This window comes from Pholcus phalangioides, unplaced genomic scaffold (genome assembly GCF_987345545.1).
Source record: "Pholcus phalangioides strain wild (caught in Gottingen) unplaced genomic scaffold, Ppha-v1.0 ptg000009l_1, whole genome shotgun sequence".
Classification (NCBI taxonomy): Eukaryota; Metazoa; Arthropoda; class Arachnida; order Araneae; family Pholcidae; genus Pholcus; species Pholcus phalangioides.
Window position 1 is genome coordinate 35280031 of NW_028301602.1, and position 21683 is coordinate 35301713.

Below are 21683 nucleotides of genomic sequence, written 5' to 3' on the forward strand. Positions count from 1 at the left end.
TATTTTGGTGCTTGTATGAATTATCAGTTTACGTATTTGGAACCTGCGGTGGCGTCGGACGTCTCGGACCCGACGAGACTCTTTGTAACCACGCTTATCGCAACACAACGACCAAGGTCACGGTGGGCACTGAAGCAACCATGAGAGGCATCCAAAAATGGGTCGTACCGGCAGATGGAATGTACACGTAAGTAGTCTAGTTACAAAATCTTTTTCGAATTATAACCACGATGTATTCACCACATCGGTTGAAAAGATACGTAGGTTCGGTAGTTTTGTTCAATTTTTCCATATTTGATCCATTTCATATCCATTCCGGTAGAGAAAACCAATATACTATTGAAGTATCACGAATTTGATTATCCACCAGAGCAGCTTTATACTCCCTACCTCGCTGAAATATTGCAAGACCGATTGTATTCTTTTAATCGGAGAAACATTCATATACATATATCCATTACCTGTCTAGACAAACTGAAATTATGCAATGCCCGATGGTTACTTATATACAAATCTCGAGACTTTTCGTCTGACGGAGAAGAAAGAGTCTGCGGAAAATTGATTTTCATAATTGCATTTTGGTCGTTTTGATTCGTAGCTGATACTAGAATTGTGCAAAAATATAAATTCTTCTGGATGAGCAGTGATATTTTTCAACCCTTTCACCGGCATTGACGAGATATCTCGCTTTCTTAAAAACTTTTTAGTTTACCTCAATGGCAAGCACAAATGTTTTGCAAATCTGATTTTTGGATGTGGAATGCATTTTCCAATCTACCTTACTTTGGAACTGCTGAAAATCATCTTACTTGTTTTAAAAAAAAAAGAAATATATATATATATAATGTATGTGTGTGTGTGGAATTTTTAGGTGGTGTTTAGTGATTTCTGCCGTGCCTATTTGAGGATTTAAAAACAAAAGAATTTTTTTGTATTTAATTTGTCTTGAACGTTCAGAAAAAATTATATTTGTATGAATTATGTGACTCTAGATCAGAGGTTTCCAAACTTTAAATTAGTGCGGAACCCTTGATGGTTATAAGTGTTTTACGGAACCCAAACACACAACTGCAAGGTGAACCGAAAGTCACTGAATTGTTTTTTATTTTATTACTTAAATCGAACAAATATGCTAAAATCCATGCAGTAAATTGGAATCTCATAAGAAAAATATAACGTTTAAATAAATTTAGAAATTTTGTCGATAGGTGTCTCATATGTATTTTTATCCTGTTACTCGTATGCCGTTTTGATCTTCTCAACGAAACTGTGATGAAACTGAAGCAGCTGATTCCCACGTTGAAGTGGAATGATTTAGACAGCTTAAATAAGGTTCAATTTAAGAATAAATTAACCACTTAAAACCAGCTCAATTTACAAGAGCTCTTATAAAAATGTCCCTTATGCAGGGCCACAATGCAGAGGTACAGGCAGGCGCAGAATTCACCATTTAATCAATATTATCGGGGGGGGAGGGCAAAAAAAACCTGCTGTTTTTTTACTGACAGAGTATGCTCAGAATATGAGAGAGCACGCAGCTCAACCCTCCTACCTCTAAAAATTTGAACTGATTTGTTTTTGTTGCCAAATAAAATTTTAATTCTGGTCATAAATTTTATTGCAAACCGTATTCTCACATGGCAGTTGAATTTTTGATTTTTACGAGATTTTGAGATTTTTATGTATTTAAAAAAGCAGTATGATGAGAACATAGCAAATTACTATCGTCGTTAGAGATGATGAAAGTAAATAGTCTGTTGATAATAAATTCAGCTGCTGAAACCAATAGCTCAAATAATGATCAGAAAATGAATCTAATAATCAGTATTTTTACCAAGTCGGGGGAGCAGTGTTCGCCAGTACGCATCCAGATGCGTTATTCACTCATAAAAATTTACTTTTACTCCTCCAAATTTTGTTGAGGAGTGAAAATGCTCCCTCAAAATTTTTTAGGTAATTTTTTAATAAAGATATTCCTTTGTTTTTACGTAGGAAAAAAATACCCCCTTTTTTTTTACAAACTATCCCTTAAAATTTTGAAGAGAAAAATTACTCTTCAAAATTATTTTTCCGGATAACACTGGTCTGGGGTCGCACAAAATCACCTCACAGGTCGCATGCGGCCCGCAGGCCAGCTGTTAGTCACCCCTGCTCTAGATCGACGGTTCTTAACCGTTTACTAAACCACACCTTCAGGGGTACGTGCACTCCTGGTGAAGAACTACTGTTCTAGATACATTCCAGAACCAATAAGTGAGTATAATAATGCAATGCGTATTGCTATAAATCTAAAATATACATATATTTTTTATTTTTAAGCCATGAATGAGTAGATATAATTTATAATTAAACTTAGAGAACTTCAGCCACATAATTAAAAATAACTTCATTAGTTTTTTTTTTTGCTTAACGTGCCGAGCAACTAACTAAATAATTAGACTATGCAAATTCAATTAAAGTGCCAAGCTGTGGGTAAATAATAAAAAAAAAGTAAATGGAAATCGCCGCAGAAGAACCCATGGAGAAAGGTTCCATATATTTTAGCCGTTAAAGCATAATGAAGAAATTCGTAATTAGCGACGCCTACATCCGAGCATAAATTAACCGCGCTGTAGCGGACCAGATCTACTAATGAGATCTTGAATGAAACGTTCCATGTTAATGGTGCGTGAATAACAATTTCTTTCCCTCTCTCTTTCTTAACTAAATAACTAAAAGACGGAGAATTTATTCACAGTTTGGGGGGGGGGGGATTTAGAATTCAGATAAGCTGAATTCCACGCACACACATATAAAACAAGAATTCCATGCAATTTTTCAGTTCGTCTAGTCAAATTCCGAGAAACAACTGCATGCAGAGATGCGTGCGTTCCTAGACATTCAATGAACGAACGAAGGTGTACGCAACTACGAGGAACCAAGAGTGTTTTTGAATGCAAAATGCTTTCATTAAATTTGCAGGAAAAAAGAAAATTTTGGAGGAATTGTTTGAACCGGAAATATTATATATACGGAAGACTGATTTGTTTTGCCCAGAATTCTTCGGATTTCGCGGAATTTACGTGCACGAGGTAGATAGAACCAGTTCTGAGATGTTTTTGTTGATGAATCGCTAAAGCTTGAAAAATTGATGATTATTCTCTAGGCTCAGAGTTATAGTTGTTTCCTAAAAATATATAGTTTTACTTTTCCATGATCTATAAACTGAACTAAAAATTGGTTGAAAGTGTTCAGCTTCATTATGACCCCGACGTTTGAGTAGAGCAGATACATATTTTTTGTCAGCTGAGCAACTACTGGGAGTTAAGATTTGGTAACCAATACAAGTGGGATAACCGGTCAGCATGATAGTGGTTATATTTTTCCTCACAAGATGGCAACCGCAGTGTGTTGAAATGAATTATAAATTGTTCGTATTCTTCCGTGTATTTGTCTTTTTTGTTGCTCGCTATTTGTGATTTTTATCAGGTGAAGAATTATTATTTACTCTTCCACAAAAACTTGGTGATCCATTAATTTTTTACATTATGCCAAAAATGTTTAGTAATTTTTTATATTAAGGAGTTATTTAATTTAACAAATGGTTTCAGAGAGAAATGCAAAAATTCAGTTTTTTACAAACTAACACTTATCCAACCTTTATATCTTTCCAATATCAATGTTTTAACAAAAGTTTTTCCCATTTTCGGTATATCTTCCAAAAATAAATCCACAAAGCGAGAAACATATCCATACTTGTATTCACACAAATGTTGCAGTTGGTGAAAAAAACTATTTTTTAAACCATCAATGTTTTATTATATACAAGAAAATAAAGTGTTTCTTATTTACGGTAGACCCCCCCCCGATTATCAGACATCTTCGATTATACAAAACACTCCATTTACCTTCTACTAAATGGTGCGCAAGATTAAAAGATAATCAACAAAATCAATTATCTACAAAAATACCGAAGAAAAAACATAACTACAAATGATATTCAGTTACGCAATATGGATAATAACTGATGAGGTCAAACATTATCATTGGAGAAACGTTAAGAGGAAAACAACCCACACACACACACACAACGATGTGACGGCTCATTTCCTCAATAAACTATCTTTCAAGTGATGACTAAACGAAAGCCTTATCAGTTACTTTCTGTTTAGTGGGATTGTGATTACTTAAAAACTTAAAAAATAGAAATAATGTCCAGACTTTGAACCAAAATTAAACGACGAAATCATTTATCTGACATATCGTTTCGAAAAATATTTGCAAGACTCGTAAGAAAAGTACGGTATCGTATATTAAACATATTTGTCAACGATCACTACCGTCAATTTAATTCCGTTTAAGAATCTTCTCGAAAAAAGAAGTAAATCGTGAAGTAGCAAACGATTTAACTTTGACGTTTCTTCAAGGGAATATTTCTAAACATCATCATTCACTCTGCGATGTTACAGTTACGAGATGGTTTAAAACTACTATTAGGTACAAAATCGGTGATTTTCGTCCCAAATTCGATGTTTCATCTGGATCAAAGATGAACATATAGAAAGGAGGGAATGATGAATCAATGTTTCTCCAACGTTTGAAAAAAACTTCATGATTTTCTTTTTCTTTTCGGTCTGAATAACCTTAATAAAAGCTTTTTTCTGTTGATGCTCAGGGTCTTTGCTAATGGTGCTGGTGGCGGATCAGGAAGGGCAAGCCGGGATGAAACCAGTCTAGGATCGTTTTTGCGAGCTACATTTTATTGGTTCAAAGATGAAGAAATATTTTTGCTTGTTGGCCAGAAAGGAGCAGACGCTTGCTCTCCAGAAAGTGTGAGTAACATTTTTAGCGATCATATTTTTACTTTTCGTACTTGTTGTCCATCAACGAACACACACCAGAAAAATAAGGATAAATACAGAAAAAAAAAGTTGGGGTAGGATATGTCTTATAGACGCGGTCTAGAGTTTTGACGTGAATACGATCTTTGTGCCTTGAATCGCGGGATAGTTACTGATATAATGAAATTTATATCATCGAATTTCTCTTCAGAATAGGTATCAGAAGATACCGATGTCATCTATTTGCGTTGCGAACTTCTCGAGATATATCGTAAAACAGTTTCGTTGCGAAAAAGGGACGCGAATCTAGTTCCCAGACCGGAAGAGATATTTAAACCAGCGTGGAATCGTTGTGCTTTTCTTAAAAAGATTTACCCGCAGACATCAAAAACCCTGATATATTCTGAATATTTCCGTAGGCCGGGATTACACTATAGAAGTTTGATAAAAGTATTTTTATAAAATTTTAAAAATGCAAAAAATAAGAGCATTGGTAACATTCTAGCGAATGCAATCCATCACCTTATTGGTTGTATTTTTCGAGTTTTATAAATGAACTTTTATGAAACTTTTATAGTGTAATCCCAGCCTTAGATAACAAGCGTTTGAAAGTATTTCGTTACGCAACTTTTTGCGAATCCGTCCAGTAATGGCAGATGATTTAAAAGAAGTATTCACGTCAAAACTATTCAGCTCTGAGGACGGGATTACACTATGAAAGTTTTGTAAAAGCTCTTTGATAAAAGCTCTTTGAAGAGAAATGCAACCAATAACCGCATCTGTTACATCCGAGTGAACCGTAACCAATAGGTTTATTAGTTGTTGTTTTTTCAAGTTTTGTAAAAGATCTTTTATCAAACTTTTATATTTTAATTCCAGCCTTACTTTATTTTATTCGTTTTGTTCATGTACGTACATTTAACATGTCATTCTTTGCTAATTGTTTAATAATCAATAAGTATAACTATAATTAATCAAATAATAATAACAATTAATTATAAATCCAGTGAATGATCAAGCCCGCCTGTTCAAAAAGGGTATTATGTTTTTTTTCTTTCTTTTTTCATTTCAAGCTTTCTATTCAATGAGCTTCAAGACTTTCTTTCAAGCTGCAAAAATAGGTTGCAAAAAAAAAATATATATATATACGGATATATATATATATATATATATATACAATATATCATCCCCAAAAACTTTAATGAAATGAATGAATTTCCGCGAAAGTATGAAACATAAAAATGCAAATATATAAACAAACTTTCACATGATGCTACGGATGATATCTGGGATTTTTCTTTAAATTTCGTATTTTCTTTGTTAATTTTTTTCTGTTCACATATGATCGCCATATATTATGCATAATCGCTTATATAATTCGTGTTTTCTTTGTATTTTTCTATGTTTGTTGCAACTCTCAGGGGAAAATATTATATGTAAGTCCATCTTTTTCTATATATTCTACGTTACTTTGTTTCCTATTTTTATAATAAGTATTTATTGTAGCAAAATCATTTCAAACGAAGATAAATCAATGTGATTGAGAAGTTTTTTTATGTGTTGTGAAAGCATTTCTTGCGACTTTTTTTTTTTTTTTAAAGTTGATCGAACACACGCTTTCGTTTATTTTTGCTGGATCGTGCCAAAATCCTAATGAATATTTGAGATACCAAACTCACTGCTACGCCAGTAAAATAATTGTCTTTCCCCAGGACCTCCTCGAACTGCTACTTGATGACTTTTTCTAAAGCCCGAAACACACTACATTGACGTGATGTGATTTCGCGTCATATCAGAGATATTGTGAATTCTGATGTAGAATTCCCACGTCACAGAATCGTGACGCGTGTGCGCGCGTGATTTTCACACACACACACACACACACACACACACACACACACACACACAGTGAGGGAGAGGAGCTTTAAGAAGATTAAACTTTGCATATTTAAGTCAAAATTTGCTTGCTACAGATTTCATCTTTCTTGTTTAGATGCTTTAGTAGTTATGCAGGAAAAAAAAAAATCTAGTTTGAGGATTGTCTGAAGTGTCCGTAGACTTTTTTTGGCTGCTCGGATCAAGCTTGGCGTCAATGATTTTGATTTTCTGCGTTTAGTTCTGTGGATTCTTGACCCAGAGCTGCATAATACTCTTCATGCTCGTGCACTCCCCAACTCCTACTTCACTTCCTGGTTAAAATGCCTGTTCATTGAAAAGCACGTGATCAAGTAGGAAATCGACGAGATTGTGGGAAAGGAGGTTATGTTCTAGCTGAGATGGGACAGTAAATGGCTTAACAGAAACGTTTGGTGTCCGAAATCTTCACAATGCTTTGGCCGCGATTAGCAAAAGGAAAAGAAAGAGCTCGTCAAAGTTCTCCAGCAACACAATCAAAAATTTCTGTGGAATTTTGCTTCCTTTTGTTTTGTATCTATAGGCTGTATTCCCCCTTATTAGCTGGCATGCCGGGGAACATCGAGGGAGACCAACATACCGGGAATATCCGTATTTCTTCGCATGCTGGAAAATTCGAATCACAGTTTCAGAATAAATTCTTGAATTTCTGGGCTTTAGGGGATCGGTTGAATTCACTGATTTGAAGCTTGTCTGTTCTCTGCATTTCAGGTTACTCCGTGTTTTACGAGCTACGGTAGAGATAGCTCGAATCTCACGTTTACTTTAGCTACCATTAATCGTTTAGTTGTTTTGTTGCAACATGTGGAACACTAAGAATATTTGTTCTCATAAATTAGACGATCTTAATTGAAAAATTAGAAGACTGCGAGGTATTTTTGTCACTTCGAATTTTCGAACCATAATCTCCGGCAGTTCATGAATGCAATGCCATTCTTTCTTTCATCGGGAAATTTATCTTATATATAAATGTGAAAGTATGTATGTATGTATGTATGTATGTATGTATGCTCTTTATACAAATCTACAGTTTTAGACCGATTGTCGCCAGATTTTGCATATATACCAAACAGGTCCGGGATTGAGCCGTAGGCTGCTTTAAAACTTCGTCAGAGCTGGGCAAATGCCCGAAATGGGCAAAAAACTGTCGGGCAACAATGGTATTGGGGCCTCAACAATTACTTTCTCGGAACGTTTACTTTTGTTACCGTGGTTTCCAACAATGCGTTTCAGACGGGAATATATGCCTTTACAATGGTTTGTCACACCTTTAATTCTGTCATTATAACAGTTTATTCCTTTATAACGGTTTGTCACTTTTCCAATTTAATTGCAGAAAACCCGGGAAGCGCCGGATATTTCTGCTAGCCCATATACAGGTTGTCCTGTAATCCTGTAAGTGATAATGCGGCCTTTATCTCATCAACCGCCCATCGTATAGGTATAGTTTCAATTTAAAAAATGCGTAAAAGGCGTTTGAATAATATTCGCTGCACAAGCTGGACGTATGACGTCGCTAACAACAGAGAACAACAACTACGACGACAAAACTCAGAATAAAAATGTTCAACGCCAGCTGATGAACTCAATTCTTGCCTCAAATCATCAGCACTCTGGCACGAAGTTAAAAAATTATCATTATCCACCAACATGCGAGTTCAACTGCAAAATGACTCAACACTGCTATCATTTTCACATCAGTTGACCAACCAGTAGACCCAAGCACTGGACCGATTACGTTCCCAAATGGATTTTGCCAGTTGTTAAACTCAGTTCAAGAACTTGCAGACAAAGTCTTCCCAAAAATTCAACAAAATGACCAAAACCATGAGTGGCTTTCTGAGAGCGATTCTGGCACCGAAAAATGACAGCGTGAACAAGATCAACGAAAAAATCCTAAAAATTATTCCAGGAGACTCCACATCTTACAAATCGGTTGACACTGTCACAGACACGGCACAGACATTTAGTTCTATATCCTGCAGAATTTCTGAACTCCTTTGGATATTCCGGGTGTGCCACCACACAATTTGACCCTCAAAGTCGGAGCACCTATAATGCTTTTAAGAAATTTGGACACACCGAGACTCTGCAATGGCACCAGACTCTGCGTGAAGAAACTGCACAATTGCATCATTGAAGCGACGATTCTAACTGGATATGCCAAAGGAGAGAAGACGTCTTCGTTCCACGTATCCCAATTATCACCGAAGAAATGCCATTCACTTTCAAGCGATCACAGTTCCCGATTCATTTAGCTTTTGCCATGACAATCAACAAAGCGCAAGGCCAGTCGTTAGCAGTGGCAGGTATCAACTTACTTGAGCCCTCTTTTTCACACGGACACCTTTTCGTCACCTGTTCGCGTGTTGGTAATAGCAAAAATTTGTACATCTACACACCAGATGGAAAAAGACAAAAATATTGTGTATCCACAAGCGATTGCCTCAAGTTTTTAATTAAAATATTTAAAAAATAAAAGTAATTTTTTCTTACTTGATGCAGAAATTTTTTTTAGTAAGAAATAATTAATAAGCTATTCGTATATAATTTTTTTACGGGGCGGGCAGCGTCGCCGGGTATCAGCTAGTCTTATATATAAATGTGAAAGTATGTATGTATGCTCTTTATACAAATCTACAGTTTTAGACCGATCGTCGCCAGATTTTGCATATATACCAAACAGGTCCGGGATTGAACCGTAGGCTACTTTAAAAGTTCGTCAGAGCTGGGCAAATGCCCGAAATGGGCAAAAAACTGTCGGGCAACAATGGTTTTGGGGGCCTCAACAATCACTTTCGGAACGTTTACTTTGGTTACCGTGGTTTCCAACAATGCGTTTCAGACGTGAATATATGCCTTTACAATGGTTTGTCACACCTTTAATTCTGTCATTATAACAGTTTATTCCTTTATAACGGTTTGTCACTTTTCCAATTTAATTGCAGAAAACCCGGGAAGCGCCGGATATTTCTGCTAGCCCATATACAGGTTGTCCTGTAATCCTGTAAGTGATAATGCGGCCTTTATCTCATCAACCGCCCATCGTATAGGTATAGTTTCAATTTAAAAAATGCGTAAGCGTTTGAATAATATTCGCTGCACAATCTGGACGTATGACGTCGCTAACAACAGAGAACAACAACTACGCTGACAAAACTGGGAATAAAAATGTTCAACGCCAACTGATGAACTCAATGCTTGCCTCAAATCATCAACACTCTGGCACAAAGTTAAAAAATTATCATTATCCACCAACATGTGAGTTCAACTGCAAAATGACTCAGCACTGCTATCATTTTCACATCAGTTGACCAACCAGTACACCCAAGCACTGGACCGATTACGTTCCCAAATGGATTTTGCCAGTTGTTAAACTCAGTTCAAGAACTTGCAGACAAAGTCTTCCCAAAAATTCGACAAAATGACCAAAACCATGAGTGGCTTTCTGAGAGCGATTCTGGCACCGAAAAATGACAGTGTGAACAAGATCAACGAAAAAATCCTAAAAATTATTCCGGGAGACTCCACATCTTACAAATCGGTTGACACTGTCACAGACACAGCGCAGACATTTAGTTCTGTATCCTGCAGAATTTCTGAACTCCTTTGGATATTCCGGGTGTGCCACCACACAATTTGACCCTCAAAGTCGGAGCACCTATAATGCTTTTAAGAAATTTGGAGACACCGATACTCTGCTATGGCAACAGACTCCGCGTGAAGAAATTGCACAATTGCATCATTGAAGCAACGATTCTAACTGGATGTTACAAAGAAAAAGAAGTCTTCATTCCACGTATCCCAATCATCACCGAAGAAATGCCATTCACTTTCAAGCGATTACAGTTCCCGATTCGTTTAGCTTTTGCCATGACAATCAACAAAGTACAAGGCCAGTCGTTAGCAGTGGCAGGTATCAACTTACTTGAGCCTTGTTTTTCACACGGACACCTTTTTGTCACCTGTTCACGTGTTGGTAATAGCAAAAATTTGTACATCTACACACCAGATGGACAAACAAAAATATTGTGTATCCACAAGCGATTGCCTGAAGATTTTAATTAAAATATTTAAAAATAAAAGTAATTTTTTCTTACTTGATGCAGAAATTTTTTTGAGTAAGAAATAATTAATAAGCTATACATATATAAATTTTTTACGGGGCGGGCAACGTCGCCGGGTATCAGCTAGTAAATTATAAAAACAATGTTATTTTTTGGAAATTTTTTATCCACTGGTGATATTCTTGAGAGTGAGGAATTCTTGATTAGCAGAATTTACGTGTACGAGACACCCAGGGCCATCTTAACGCATTAGTCCCATCCGAGTACGGCAACCTTAATTGTATATAGGGGCTTCCACGATAAGATCTGGCACAATTATTTATGGCGCGCGCACACACACACACACGCACGCACGCACAGTAAATACATACTTATTATATCAATTTTAATGCGCCTTTTAGAAAATATTGAAAATAAGTATACAACAATGTTTCTCAAAGTGTGCATCGCCAACCTTTGTTAGGGGTGTCGTGGCGAGCTAGAAATATTGATTTGTGCGCCTATTTATGCTTGAAGTGGTTCTTTTATAAGGGAAAATAACTGCCAAATTATTCTGGAGAGAGCCACGGATGAATCATGAATTGGGCGAGGTAGTCGAGAGTAACAAAGTATGAGAACCACTAAAGTGCAGTATATACAGAGTCAATGATTTCCATCATGATTTTTTCAGTTTTTAATCAGAGTTCTTGTACGGGTACTTTGGGGAAGGTTATAATCAAATCTCTTAATTCTTGAATATTTTCACAATACAGGGCACACAGGGCTCCAACCTATTGCCAACGCTCGACTTTGGGGCTGTATTAAGAGCATCAAGGGCATCTCGTTCGAGTGTTGTTTGAGTGCCCCTATCTGGTTGAAATTCACAGCCTACCAGTCTACATACTTTCTCTTGAAAATCATATTGCCAGATCTCAAATAATCAAGACACCCCTCCTAAACATTCGAGGCTTCCGGATTAAGCCACACCTCCTAGAGGTAGAAGGCCTCTGTACTGTTAGCCATAAACGTCATTCAGACTACCCAGCAAGTTTGCCACATTTTGAAACACAGCTCCTATTTCGTTTCTTCTTATTTTGGTGAAGAATCTTCCTGATTGACTCACAAATACCACATAGTGATTGGTTGTGGGGCATAGAAATCGCCAATTCTGAGCACGATCATTTCTTTTCTTCACAACGATGATACTGGCACGAGCAGGGAATTGTTTTTCTTTAATGTTTTCTGAGAGGGAAAAATGGTTCATCTGATCATTTTTATCACACCGCGGTCATTTTCCACACACGAGGGCTAATTAGACCGGGACCTACAATTTATTGCCGATTCCGAACGGCAGGATTGTTTTTTATACTCATCGAGAGGTTGGTGCGCTAACCCCTCGATGGGGGACTCCCTGCGGCAAAAATATTTTCTGCGGTCATGTCGCCGTTTTTGTTGTACCCCTGTGTCAGGAAAGTTTTCTGACAAGGGTATCAAACTCGCGACACCTCTAAACATCCTTTGGTACTTTAGGTGAGTACCTTATCGACCTGGGCTACCACGCCCCGAGGGAAAATTGACTACTTACTGACGTCACAAGCAGACTGCGGAGGCCTTCTATCTCTAGGAGGTATACTGATTAGGCCCATGTGTCAAAAAAAAAAAGTACCGAGAGTTCTCGTTTGTAACTCTACAAAATAGTGAAAGTAATCATTTTCAAAGACAAAGAGGAAAAAAAACATCTCTGAACAGTTAATCTGAACTGACGCAGTAAAGGGAAATTTTTTTTTTTTTAACCCCTTATATCAAGGGTTCCGCGAGAAGCTTTACTTCGGTCTTACTCTGATCTAGATTGATATCGATCTTCTGAATGTATTATGTGATCCTTGTTGAATCTCGATTTTTTTTCGGCATACCAACCAATGCGGGGGAGAAAATATAGTATAATATATCTATATTTTTTTTGTCATTTTGTGTATGTAAATATTTAGATGCGAACGGCTTGTGAGCAGCTAAAGTTCAAACGGGACATTGTTGTAAGATATCCAGAGAGAAGAGACACGGACTCCCCAAGAGACCGAAGAAAAGACGTTTCTTCAATTTCAGGAGTTCGTCGAATGTACGACAAGGAGAAGTGGGGAGGAGGCGGAGGAGGGGGAGGAGCTACTTACATCTTCAAAGTGAGTAAAAATGACTTTTTATGTAATTAATGTTATCTTCCCTCATTCGCAGTCACCCCTTAGGGATGTGCGGCAGGTGAAGTCACAGCGGGCCCCGCTCTACGAGGGGGGCACCCGCACTCACGGTAAATTATTGGGGGCTTTCACCAATTCTGAAATTGTTCCTTACATTAATTCTGAATTTTTATCAATTTTCTGGAATTTTTTTTCTTCCGTTAATTCTGTGTTTTCATCAGTTCTGGAGTTATTTCTCTTATCAATGCTGGAGTTATTTCTCTTATCAATTCTGGAGTTATTTCTCTTATCAATGCTGGAGTTATCTTTCATCAGTTCTGGAGTCACTTCTCTTATCAATGCTGGAGTTATCTTTCATCAGTTCTGGAGTTATTTCTCTTATTATTTCTCTTATCAATGCTGGAGTTACCTTTCATCAAGTTTAAAGTTTTCATTAGTTTAAAATCACCTTAATAGCTGAATTATCAATTGCTGTGTTAATTTACATTTATTTGTGTATTTTAAATTTCCTGTTTGGATATTTCTCAGCAATACTGTATAATTATTTTGTGTATTACTTTTTTGATATAGTTTAGATCTATATTCGACATTCATATTTTTTATAGGCATCTTTTTTCAGCCACTTCATTGGGTATTTTGTCTGTTGTGGCATTTGTGTTTATATTGTATTCTGAAATAACCGATCTGTACCCTTCCCGATAAAATACAGTCGAATCATGTTATAATGAACTCCAAGAGACCGAAGAAATCAATTCGTTAAAACGAAATTTCGTTATAAAGGAATTACAGTTCTTTACAATGTTCCTATGCAAACTTACCTGAGGGATTAGAAAAGGGTTCGTTAAAACGAGATTTTCGCTATAACGGTGTTCGTTAATATGAGATTCGACTGTATATAAAATACGGGCAAAGTTGGAGGGAGGGAGGCTAAAAATTTTTGTAGTTTCGAAATTGTTGTAATGGATCTGGCCCCGCAATTATTTTCGCATCGGGCCCCGCATCTAGTAAGGGAGGCCTTGCTCATTTGGATACCATTCTATTCTACTATCATTCCATCATTTCCATGACGGGTACTGTGCACCACACAAGTTACTCATAAACATTTCTCTGAGAACTTACAATGAACTGATGCATGTAGAAATGTGCTGAATACGTAGTATACCTAACGCAAAATTGATTGTTGAGGAATGTGTGTTATGTGTTTGAGAAGTGCTGCTCCTATCTTTCAAAGTTTGGAAGCTACAAGTCGGCGTGATGGGTGAAAGGTCTCGCAGTGCGTCATCTGGACCCATCTAAACTCTACACCAAAAGCCTTCAACGCATGACCCGTGGGCCACGTGTAGCCATCGAAGTTTATTGCTGTCAATTACAGCTAAAAAATAGTCCAAGTCAAGTAAAGTTGCCAATTAAAGCCTAAAAAATTGTCAAGGACAAGTAAAGTTGTCAGCTATCACTAAAATCTCTGAAAAATAGCTAATGACGCAAACGAAGGGCTACTGCAAGTCACCGTTGGTGAAAACGGGCTTCACCAAAACTACATGTTTGATGAAATACATGAAATGAATATATTCATATGACTATAATTAATTAAGATAGTTTTAGGGTCATATTTATCAAAATACAATTTCTAAGTCATAAAAATGGTAATAACTTCTCATTTCGAAAATTCTAGTTGGTTTCCTTGAAATAAGAAAGTTGAGACTTCCAAAATTACGGGAATGCCCCGTAAAATACGGATCATATGGTCACCTCCTTCACTTATAAGTTTCTGGTCTGCAAGTGCCAGAAATACCGCCTGTCTGGACCACGGACTGAAAAAAGGTTTTGCACCCCTGACTTACATAGAAAAATGCGTTTTACGTAGAAAAAGACAACCCCAATGAAAAAAATGTGTTCCAGAATCGGTGAAAGATATAATCTCAAAATTTATAAAACTTTTAGAAAACATTTCAGAACTAATGAGAGAAAATAAAACCATATTCACTCCGTCATTCTATTGTCACTGACCCACTTGGTCACTGAAACGGTCACTGACTATCAACCACTCACTCGTTCATTCACCCATTCGCTGGTTCACTCATACGATCACTCACCTACTCAGTTGGCCCGTCCGGGGTAAAAAATGTCGTTAGTTTCCATAAACCTTTAGAATTATCGGGATCTGGAAATTTCACCTACCCTGACCATATGAATGACAGAGTGAGCGACCAAGTAAGTTACTGACTGCGTGAATGACAAGTGATTGGGTGAGTGACCGTATTAGTGATTGGGTGAGTGACCATAATAGTGATCAAGTTAGTGACCATATTAGTGACCACGCTCATTAATAATCCGAAGACTTCGGATTGAAACTTAGAGGAATTTCTCGCCAAGCTTGAGCAAATCTTGCAGGTCCTTCTCCAGAAAACAGGTGTCGTGGACGACGTTCCAAAGCCACCCGACGAAGATAGATTCATCCAATCCTTGTAAACGAGCACGACGTTTTCAACAAACTTTCGTGTCCTTCAGACTTAGTGAAATAAGTAAAGATTTCGACCAGGAGCTCTGGGGGTAACTTATGTGTTTCATGGCTTCTTGCATAGCTTCTGGTTCTTCAAAACTAGACGTTATTTCCAGATCCCATGAAACTCGTTTAAAATCGGCGTTCCTAAGTTCAGAAGCATGGGCCAAGGTACGGCGCCCCCCTCCCCCCACCAGACTTTCAAGTTTATCCCCGCCTATGTTCAGAAGAATATCGTGGTATCGGTATCTCACGGTTATTCGCAAAGTATAATGCATTCAATAACGTTCAGTCTGATTATTGGCTAGGGCAGAGGAATTCTTGATATTTTTCAGCCGCGACCCAAAACCAACAACAAGATCAGCTTCGCGACCCAGAGGACTTTGGGTTTGAATAGATTTTCTTATTATTTTTAAAAGTTCTTACCATACTCAATAACGGTTTGATAGCCTACAAGACCATCATTCATGAAAAAAGAATTGTTTAAAAGTTAGACGTAATTCCTTTTGCGTACCTTTAGTACATGCTTTTTGCCCCCCCCCCCGGAAAAAGTTGAAATGACGGGGGCTCATGTGTCTGTAGATGCAAAGATGGGTTTCAATTCATGGGAATGGTTAATGGCAACGGCCCCCTACCCTCCCCCCCCCCCAAATGACGGGCCTGTCTACAGATTGTTTCAAATTTAGTTTCTTTCCTCGAACAATAACCGATTGGAACAACCAAACATTATTGATTACACAACAGTTTCCGATTTCTTTTGTAATATCAACCGTCTCAAACTTCACCGCTTTCCCTTGCATAGGCCTCGGCCAAGCAGTATTGAAGGAAATAAATATAAATAAATAAAATTCTTAGCATGAAAAAAAAGAGGAAGAAAATATTTCCAATAGTGAGGGATTTACTATTTTCTATACATTTTTGAGAAAATTTCCCATTATAAGGTCCATTGGCTAACAGAAACCTATCCTTCAGATACTGCTCGAGACCAAGGTGCCAGTTATGATAGCCGGAGGTGGAGGAGGTTTATCGGCGGTTCCAGAAGATGACAGTTCCTTGGAGATTAGCCCCCACGGCCTTGGCATCAACAACTCTCTCGCTCCCATCAATGGCTTCTCCAGTTCTGCCGCAGGTAAGAGCCAATTAATTAATCACGAGCAACGATATCGGAACAAATAGAGGGGAGGGGAAAAAAAACTAGAACACGTCTCGTCTCTTAGATAAATAATTAGCTATGAAGATAATTCCTTAGAACTTTTTAAATTCTTTTTCCCCCGATAACAACCATGATTCATAGCTAACAACAGAATCTTCATCACCTAAAAGTGTATATGTGTTATTTTTGTGTTTTTTCAAACCGTTAATAGGTGGAGGTGGCGGGTGGGAAGACACCACGAACTATCCAAGCTCAGGCCAGTCACTCCGTGAAGGTGGCCACGGTGGTCAAGTGTGTGAGCAGGCTAGCATCTGGTACACCCACGGTGGCTTTGGAGGTGGAGGAGGAGCCTGCGCAGCCGGCGGTGGAGGTGGAGGCTACAGAGGTAAGCCCTGTTTTGTCATATTTACAAAAAATTATAGTTTTGAAATGTTACTCAATTTATTCAATGATTACAAATAAAAAAATACAGTTAAAGTTCATTATATAACCAGAACTATACAGGGTAATCCTTTAATTCCTGTCCTTAATTCCCCTTGCCGCATTTTACTGGTGAACGTTGATTTGATATCAAAAATTTGAGGAAAGGTGCGAAAGAACAGCAAAAACTAACGAGCAACGCTTCTTTCCATCGTTCATACTGTTCTTTCCCAACTTGCATTGGATTTGGTTTTGAACTTATTGGCGCAAGGACCAATTTGGTCAAACTGCACCAAAAAAAAAGTGACTTTTTCCCCAATTTTCCTCCAATTTTTGAATTGAAATATCTCTGAATGTTGCCGAAAGAAATGTCAAAGGTAGGTAAGGTTGACAATTACAGCCAAAAGAAAAAAAGATCAAGGGCAAGTGAAGTTGCCAATCACAGCCAAAAATATTGCCAAAGACATTAATTTATAGAAAGTTATGAACAAAAATCTAAATTTCTGATTTCGATAATCCAGCTAAGCTTTTTTGAAAATAGGGAAAAAATGGGCATTTTTTTTTTAATGAAAAGTTCGGGTGGCCAACTAACCATACAAAATTACGGGAATGCCTCCTAAAACACTTCTCATATGCTTATCGTATTCACAAAAGTTTCTGGCCTACGAGCGGCAGTATTACCGTATATCTGCTAGTCGATGGACTGAAAAAGTTGTGCACTCTTGGCGTATAAGGGAGGAGGGGGGGGGAAGTAAGGGAGCATAAATGCAAAATACAGTTAAAAGTTTTATACACAGATGGCACTGTGTATTATAAAAACCTTCATATAACATTTAAAATGAGACGCAAACAGTATAAAATTAATGAGTTTATTAGGATTTCCGTAAAAACTACCGCATTTCAATATGAGCGCTCTGGTCACGTATTTGCAAACATCGTGGACCTTACAAGGACATAGCTGACAGGGCTCCAACCCTGGAGTCCGGGACAAATACAAACTAAAAATAATCCTTAAAACAATAAAATAATAAATAAGTAAATAAATAAGTAAAATAAATAAATCCTTATAAACAATCCCTACATTTCTAGCTGCATTGTAGAAATTTAGCGCATCGTGATTGGCCGAAATAAGTGATGCACTATTACGTCACTCATGGTGAAATTTTTTTGCTGGCGACGTTTAGCAATAGATACATTTGATTGTGCTTGATTCCGACATCCACCGTGGGAGTAATGGTTATAGTACGAGGTTCACAGACCGAAGGTTGTGTGTTCGATTTCTTGTCTGAAACTCCTCCAAACTTTTTTTGCTGTCATTTAATGAATTAATGAAAATTGTTTCCATTTTTGTTTCTGATTCAAATGCAGTTCACTTAAATCGAGAAGACAATAATAACAGCTACCATTTACTGATTCAATAAAAAAATGCTTTCATTTTTCGTTAATGCTATTGCTTCCTGTGTTACTAAGAAAGTAAGGGATTGTAATTACGCGTCTCCGGGACACATATGTCTCTATATTTTCTATTTATTTATTTTTCTTTCGCTATAAATTCCTCTCTCTTAGAGGAATACTTCCATATCTCCTGTAAGATAAATTCACTGTAAAGGGGGCCCGTCAACGATTCCAGCTTAGAGCAAGAATTTTCAATCAGGGTGTCAGGTTAAGTTTGCATATTATTGTCTGTTTATGTAATATCCTCAGCATCAGGTCCGTAACTGGAAATAGCAACATGATTTTCACACCCCCTACCACTGTTTAATTCGATAACTATGATAGTGTTTTTGTTCACACCTTAAAATTTTGCACCTCCTTAAATTTTGTCACCATGGCAGTTGCCCCCCTCCCCACCACCTATCTCTCTCTAATTAATTCTTGCCCTGCTCAGCCTTGCGATCACGGAATGTACACAGCTTGCATGCAATTTTGTGAGATTCTTGCATATCATGTGGAAATTTAACCTTTACACCGATTTTTCTCCCGTAGAAAAGCCTACAAGTGAAGAAACGGTTTTTGCTAGTCTTAGGGTGGATAATGTAGAACTCACATTTGCAACCATAGATTTGGTGAAAAGTTTAGGTGGATCACTTTAACATTTTGTGTGATCCAATTTGGTCTATTGGTCGTCAAACACCTACAGTGTTTGTGTGAATTTTTCCGTTAAAGGGTACACTTTTCCTATCTGTTTCTGCGTTAGACAGGTTCCATTTAATCCAGGTTATTTACTGTGTATCACTATAAAATATATTGTGTATCACAGTTTTTTTATTGTGTAGCATTGAAATCACGGGATCGCGATTTTTTCCCGTTAAAGACAGGTTTTACTGTATATGTTTTCGTAGAATAAAAATTGTACCTAAAAATAGCTAGCTAAGCTATATCTGTCCGAGTGTAGGTTAAAGGTTTAAATATGTTAGGAAAAAACGAAACAATGATGTAGAAGATAAGGGCCTCGTGCTCGGTACTTCACACCAACGAACAACGGCAACTATGCCTATGTTAAGAGGAAAAATGCTATGTTACACATTCTTGTTGCCTAAAACAAAATTATGTTTACTTCTTTCGGGAATTTCCAAGGGCATCTATAAATTAAAAATAAGGGGCACTATATGGCCCATAAATTCAAGCTCGAAATAATCATGTTTACTAGATGGCATTTAATAATAATAATACCGAAATTTAATGGAACGATTTTAATCAAAGCAATTACTAAACTCGAGAATTAATTAATTTTGTTTCTCACCGTTCACGAGAAAACTATTCGGTTTCTTTGGAATTTCGCCTGAAGGTGGGGGAGGGGGGGGGGGAGATAGCAACACACTTGGCCTTTCTTCGAATTTCAATTCCGAATTAAGCCACTCTAAGACAATAATTGAATCTTAAATTATATTTCGAGGAATAATGGCGACACTTTTATGCCCTTTATAATTTTGGTATTCTGCAACAAAAGAGGGAATTATTGAATCGCTTATTCTGCTTTAGGAAGCGCGATAGAATTGAATTTACGGACAATTACTGTCCATAATAATAAGTTAGAATGGAATTTCCATTCGTTAAGTTTAGAGATACATACAGGGTGTCAGTGCGAATGGCATCCAAAAGTAACTGCTTATACTTAGAGAAAAACGCGTGATTAAGTTACACTGAAGAGGTCAAACTCCTCAAGTTTATTTACATGTTAATAATGTTCAATGTGAGCAACCTTAGTAGCTCTGAAGATCTTTTGGAAAGTGTTCAGTAGGAGGTGTCAAATCAATTTCTGCAGATGCTGTTTCAAATCCTGTGGGAGACTTCAGATACATTTCACCCATTCCGTACACGAAGTTTAGCACACGTCACTGATTTACATTTAGTTAGCCTAAACTCGTCCTGGATCATATATTGTCGCATGCACATGCTATTACTTTGACACCATTATTGTGTGTTACCAACTTGTATTTAACTTGACGTAATCTTATCGTTTTCCCGAGACTTGTATACGTCAGCGCCACCTATCGGCTGTTTTTGAGGGGTTTTTTTCCCATCTCAAAAAAATTCCCGTGACCTAGCGATGCTAACCCTGTGAACCGTTTTTATTTTGGTTATTTTTCCAGTTTTTATGAATTTTTAAACTTTTTACGGACTTTTTGTCCACCATGTAAAATCCCCATAAAAAAATTATGGTTGTCTTATTCTAAGAATGGATAGCTTCTCGATTTACTCTAACATGTTTATCGTGCTTCTTTTTAAACGTGTCACAATGGTGTTAGAATTTACTACCCCCGGGGGTAAGCTATTCCATTTATCAACAACCCTGTTAGAGAAAAATTCCCCCCGACACCATAACTTAGAATTGTCCCTCACCAATCGATACTGGTGTCCCCTTGTAAAAGCAGTCGATTGGCGGTGTACTAAAAGTTCATGGTCCATCCTATCGATCATGTTGAAAATTTTGAACACTTCGATCATATTTCCCGATACCTGCGTTCTTCCAATGCAAACATATTTAAAAAATGAAGTGTCTCTTCAACGAAGCGTCGTTGGCAAATTTGATAAATGTTTACAGTTTTTCGACTTTATCTGTGATTAAGCATAATAACCATAACTGGTGTTGTTGATAACGCATAATAACCGTAATTGGTGAATTTGATAAATGCGAAAAAAATTCCGAATGAGTCTGGTATGCGTGAAGAATATATAGTCGGACCCCGATATAATGATAAACTTTGCGATACTATCCCGTTATAATGATAAACTTTGCGATACTATCCCGTTATAATGATAAACTTTGCGATACTATCCCGTTATAATGATACAACGAATGTATGAATTATCATGTGTAGTACATCATATAGTACGATTTATCATGTGTAGTACATCATATAGTACGATTTATCATGTGTAGTACATCATATAGTACGATTTATCATGTGTAGTACATCATATAGTACGATTTATCATGTGTAGTACATCATATAGTACGATTTATCATGTGTAGTACATCATATAGTACGATTTATCATGTGTAGTACATCATATAGTACGATTTATCATGTGTAGTACATCATATAGTACGATTTATCATGTTTAGCAACGGCACGACGCTTGGGTATTATGCATAATCACTGGTAAAAATGATTAATTTAAGGAAATATATCA

At 37.1% G+C, this 21683-nt stretch overlaps 1 protein-coding gene across 1 annotated transcript in view; it reads left to right on the plus strand.

The window, feature by feature from the left end:
- Positions 1-21683, plus strand: part of LOC149082971 (tyrosine-protein kinase receptor-like) — a 185669-nt gene that overhangs the window by 79562 nt on the left and 84424 nt on the right. Inside the window, exons 11-16 of the mRNA XM_089236778.1 lie at positions 28-187; positions 4655-4811; positions 6242-6256; positions 12769-12957; positions 16445-16601; positions 16837-17010. Of these exons, the coding sequence (XP_089092904.1) occupies positions 28-187; positions 4655-4811; positions 6242-6256; positions 12769-12957; positions 16445-16601; positions 16837-17010 (852 nt within the window). The remainder of the gene's footprint in view (positions 1-27; positions 188-4654; positions 4812-6241; positions 6257-12768; positions 12958-16444; positions 16602-16836; positions 17011-21683) is intronic.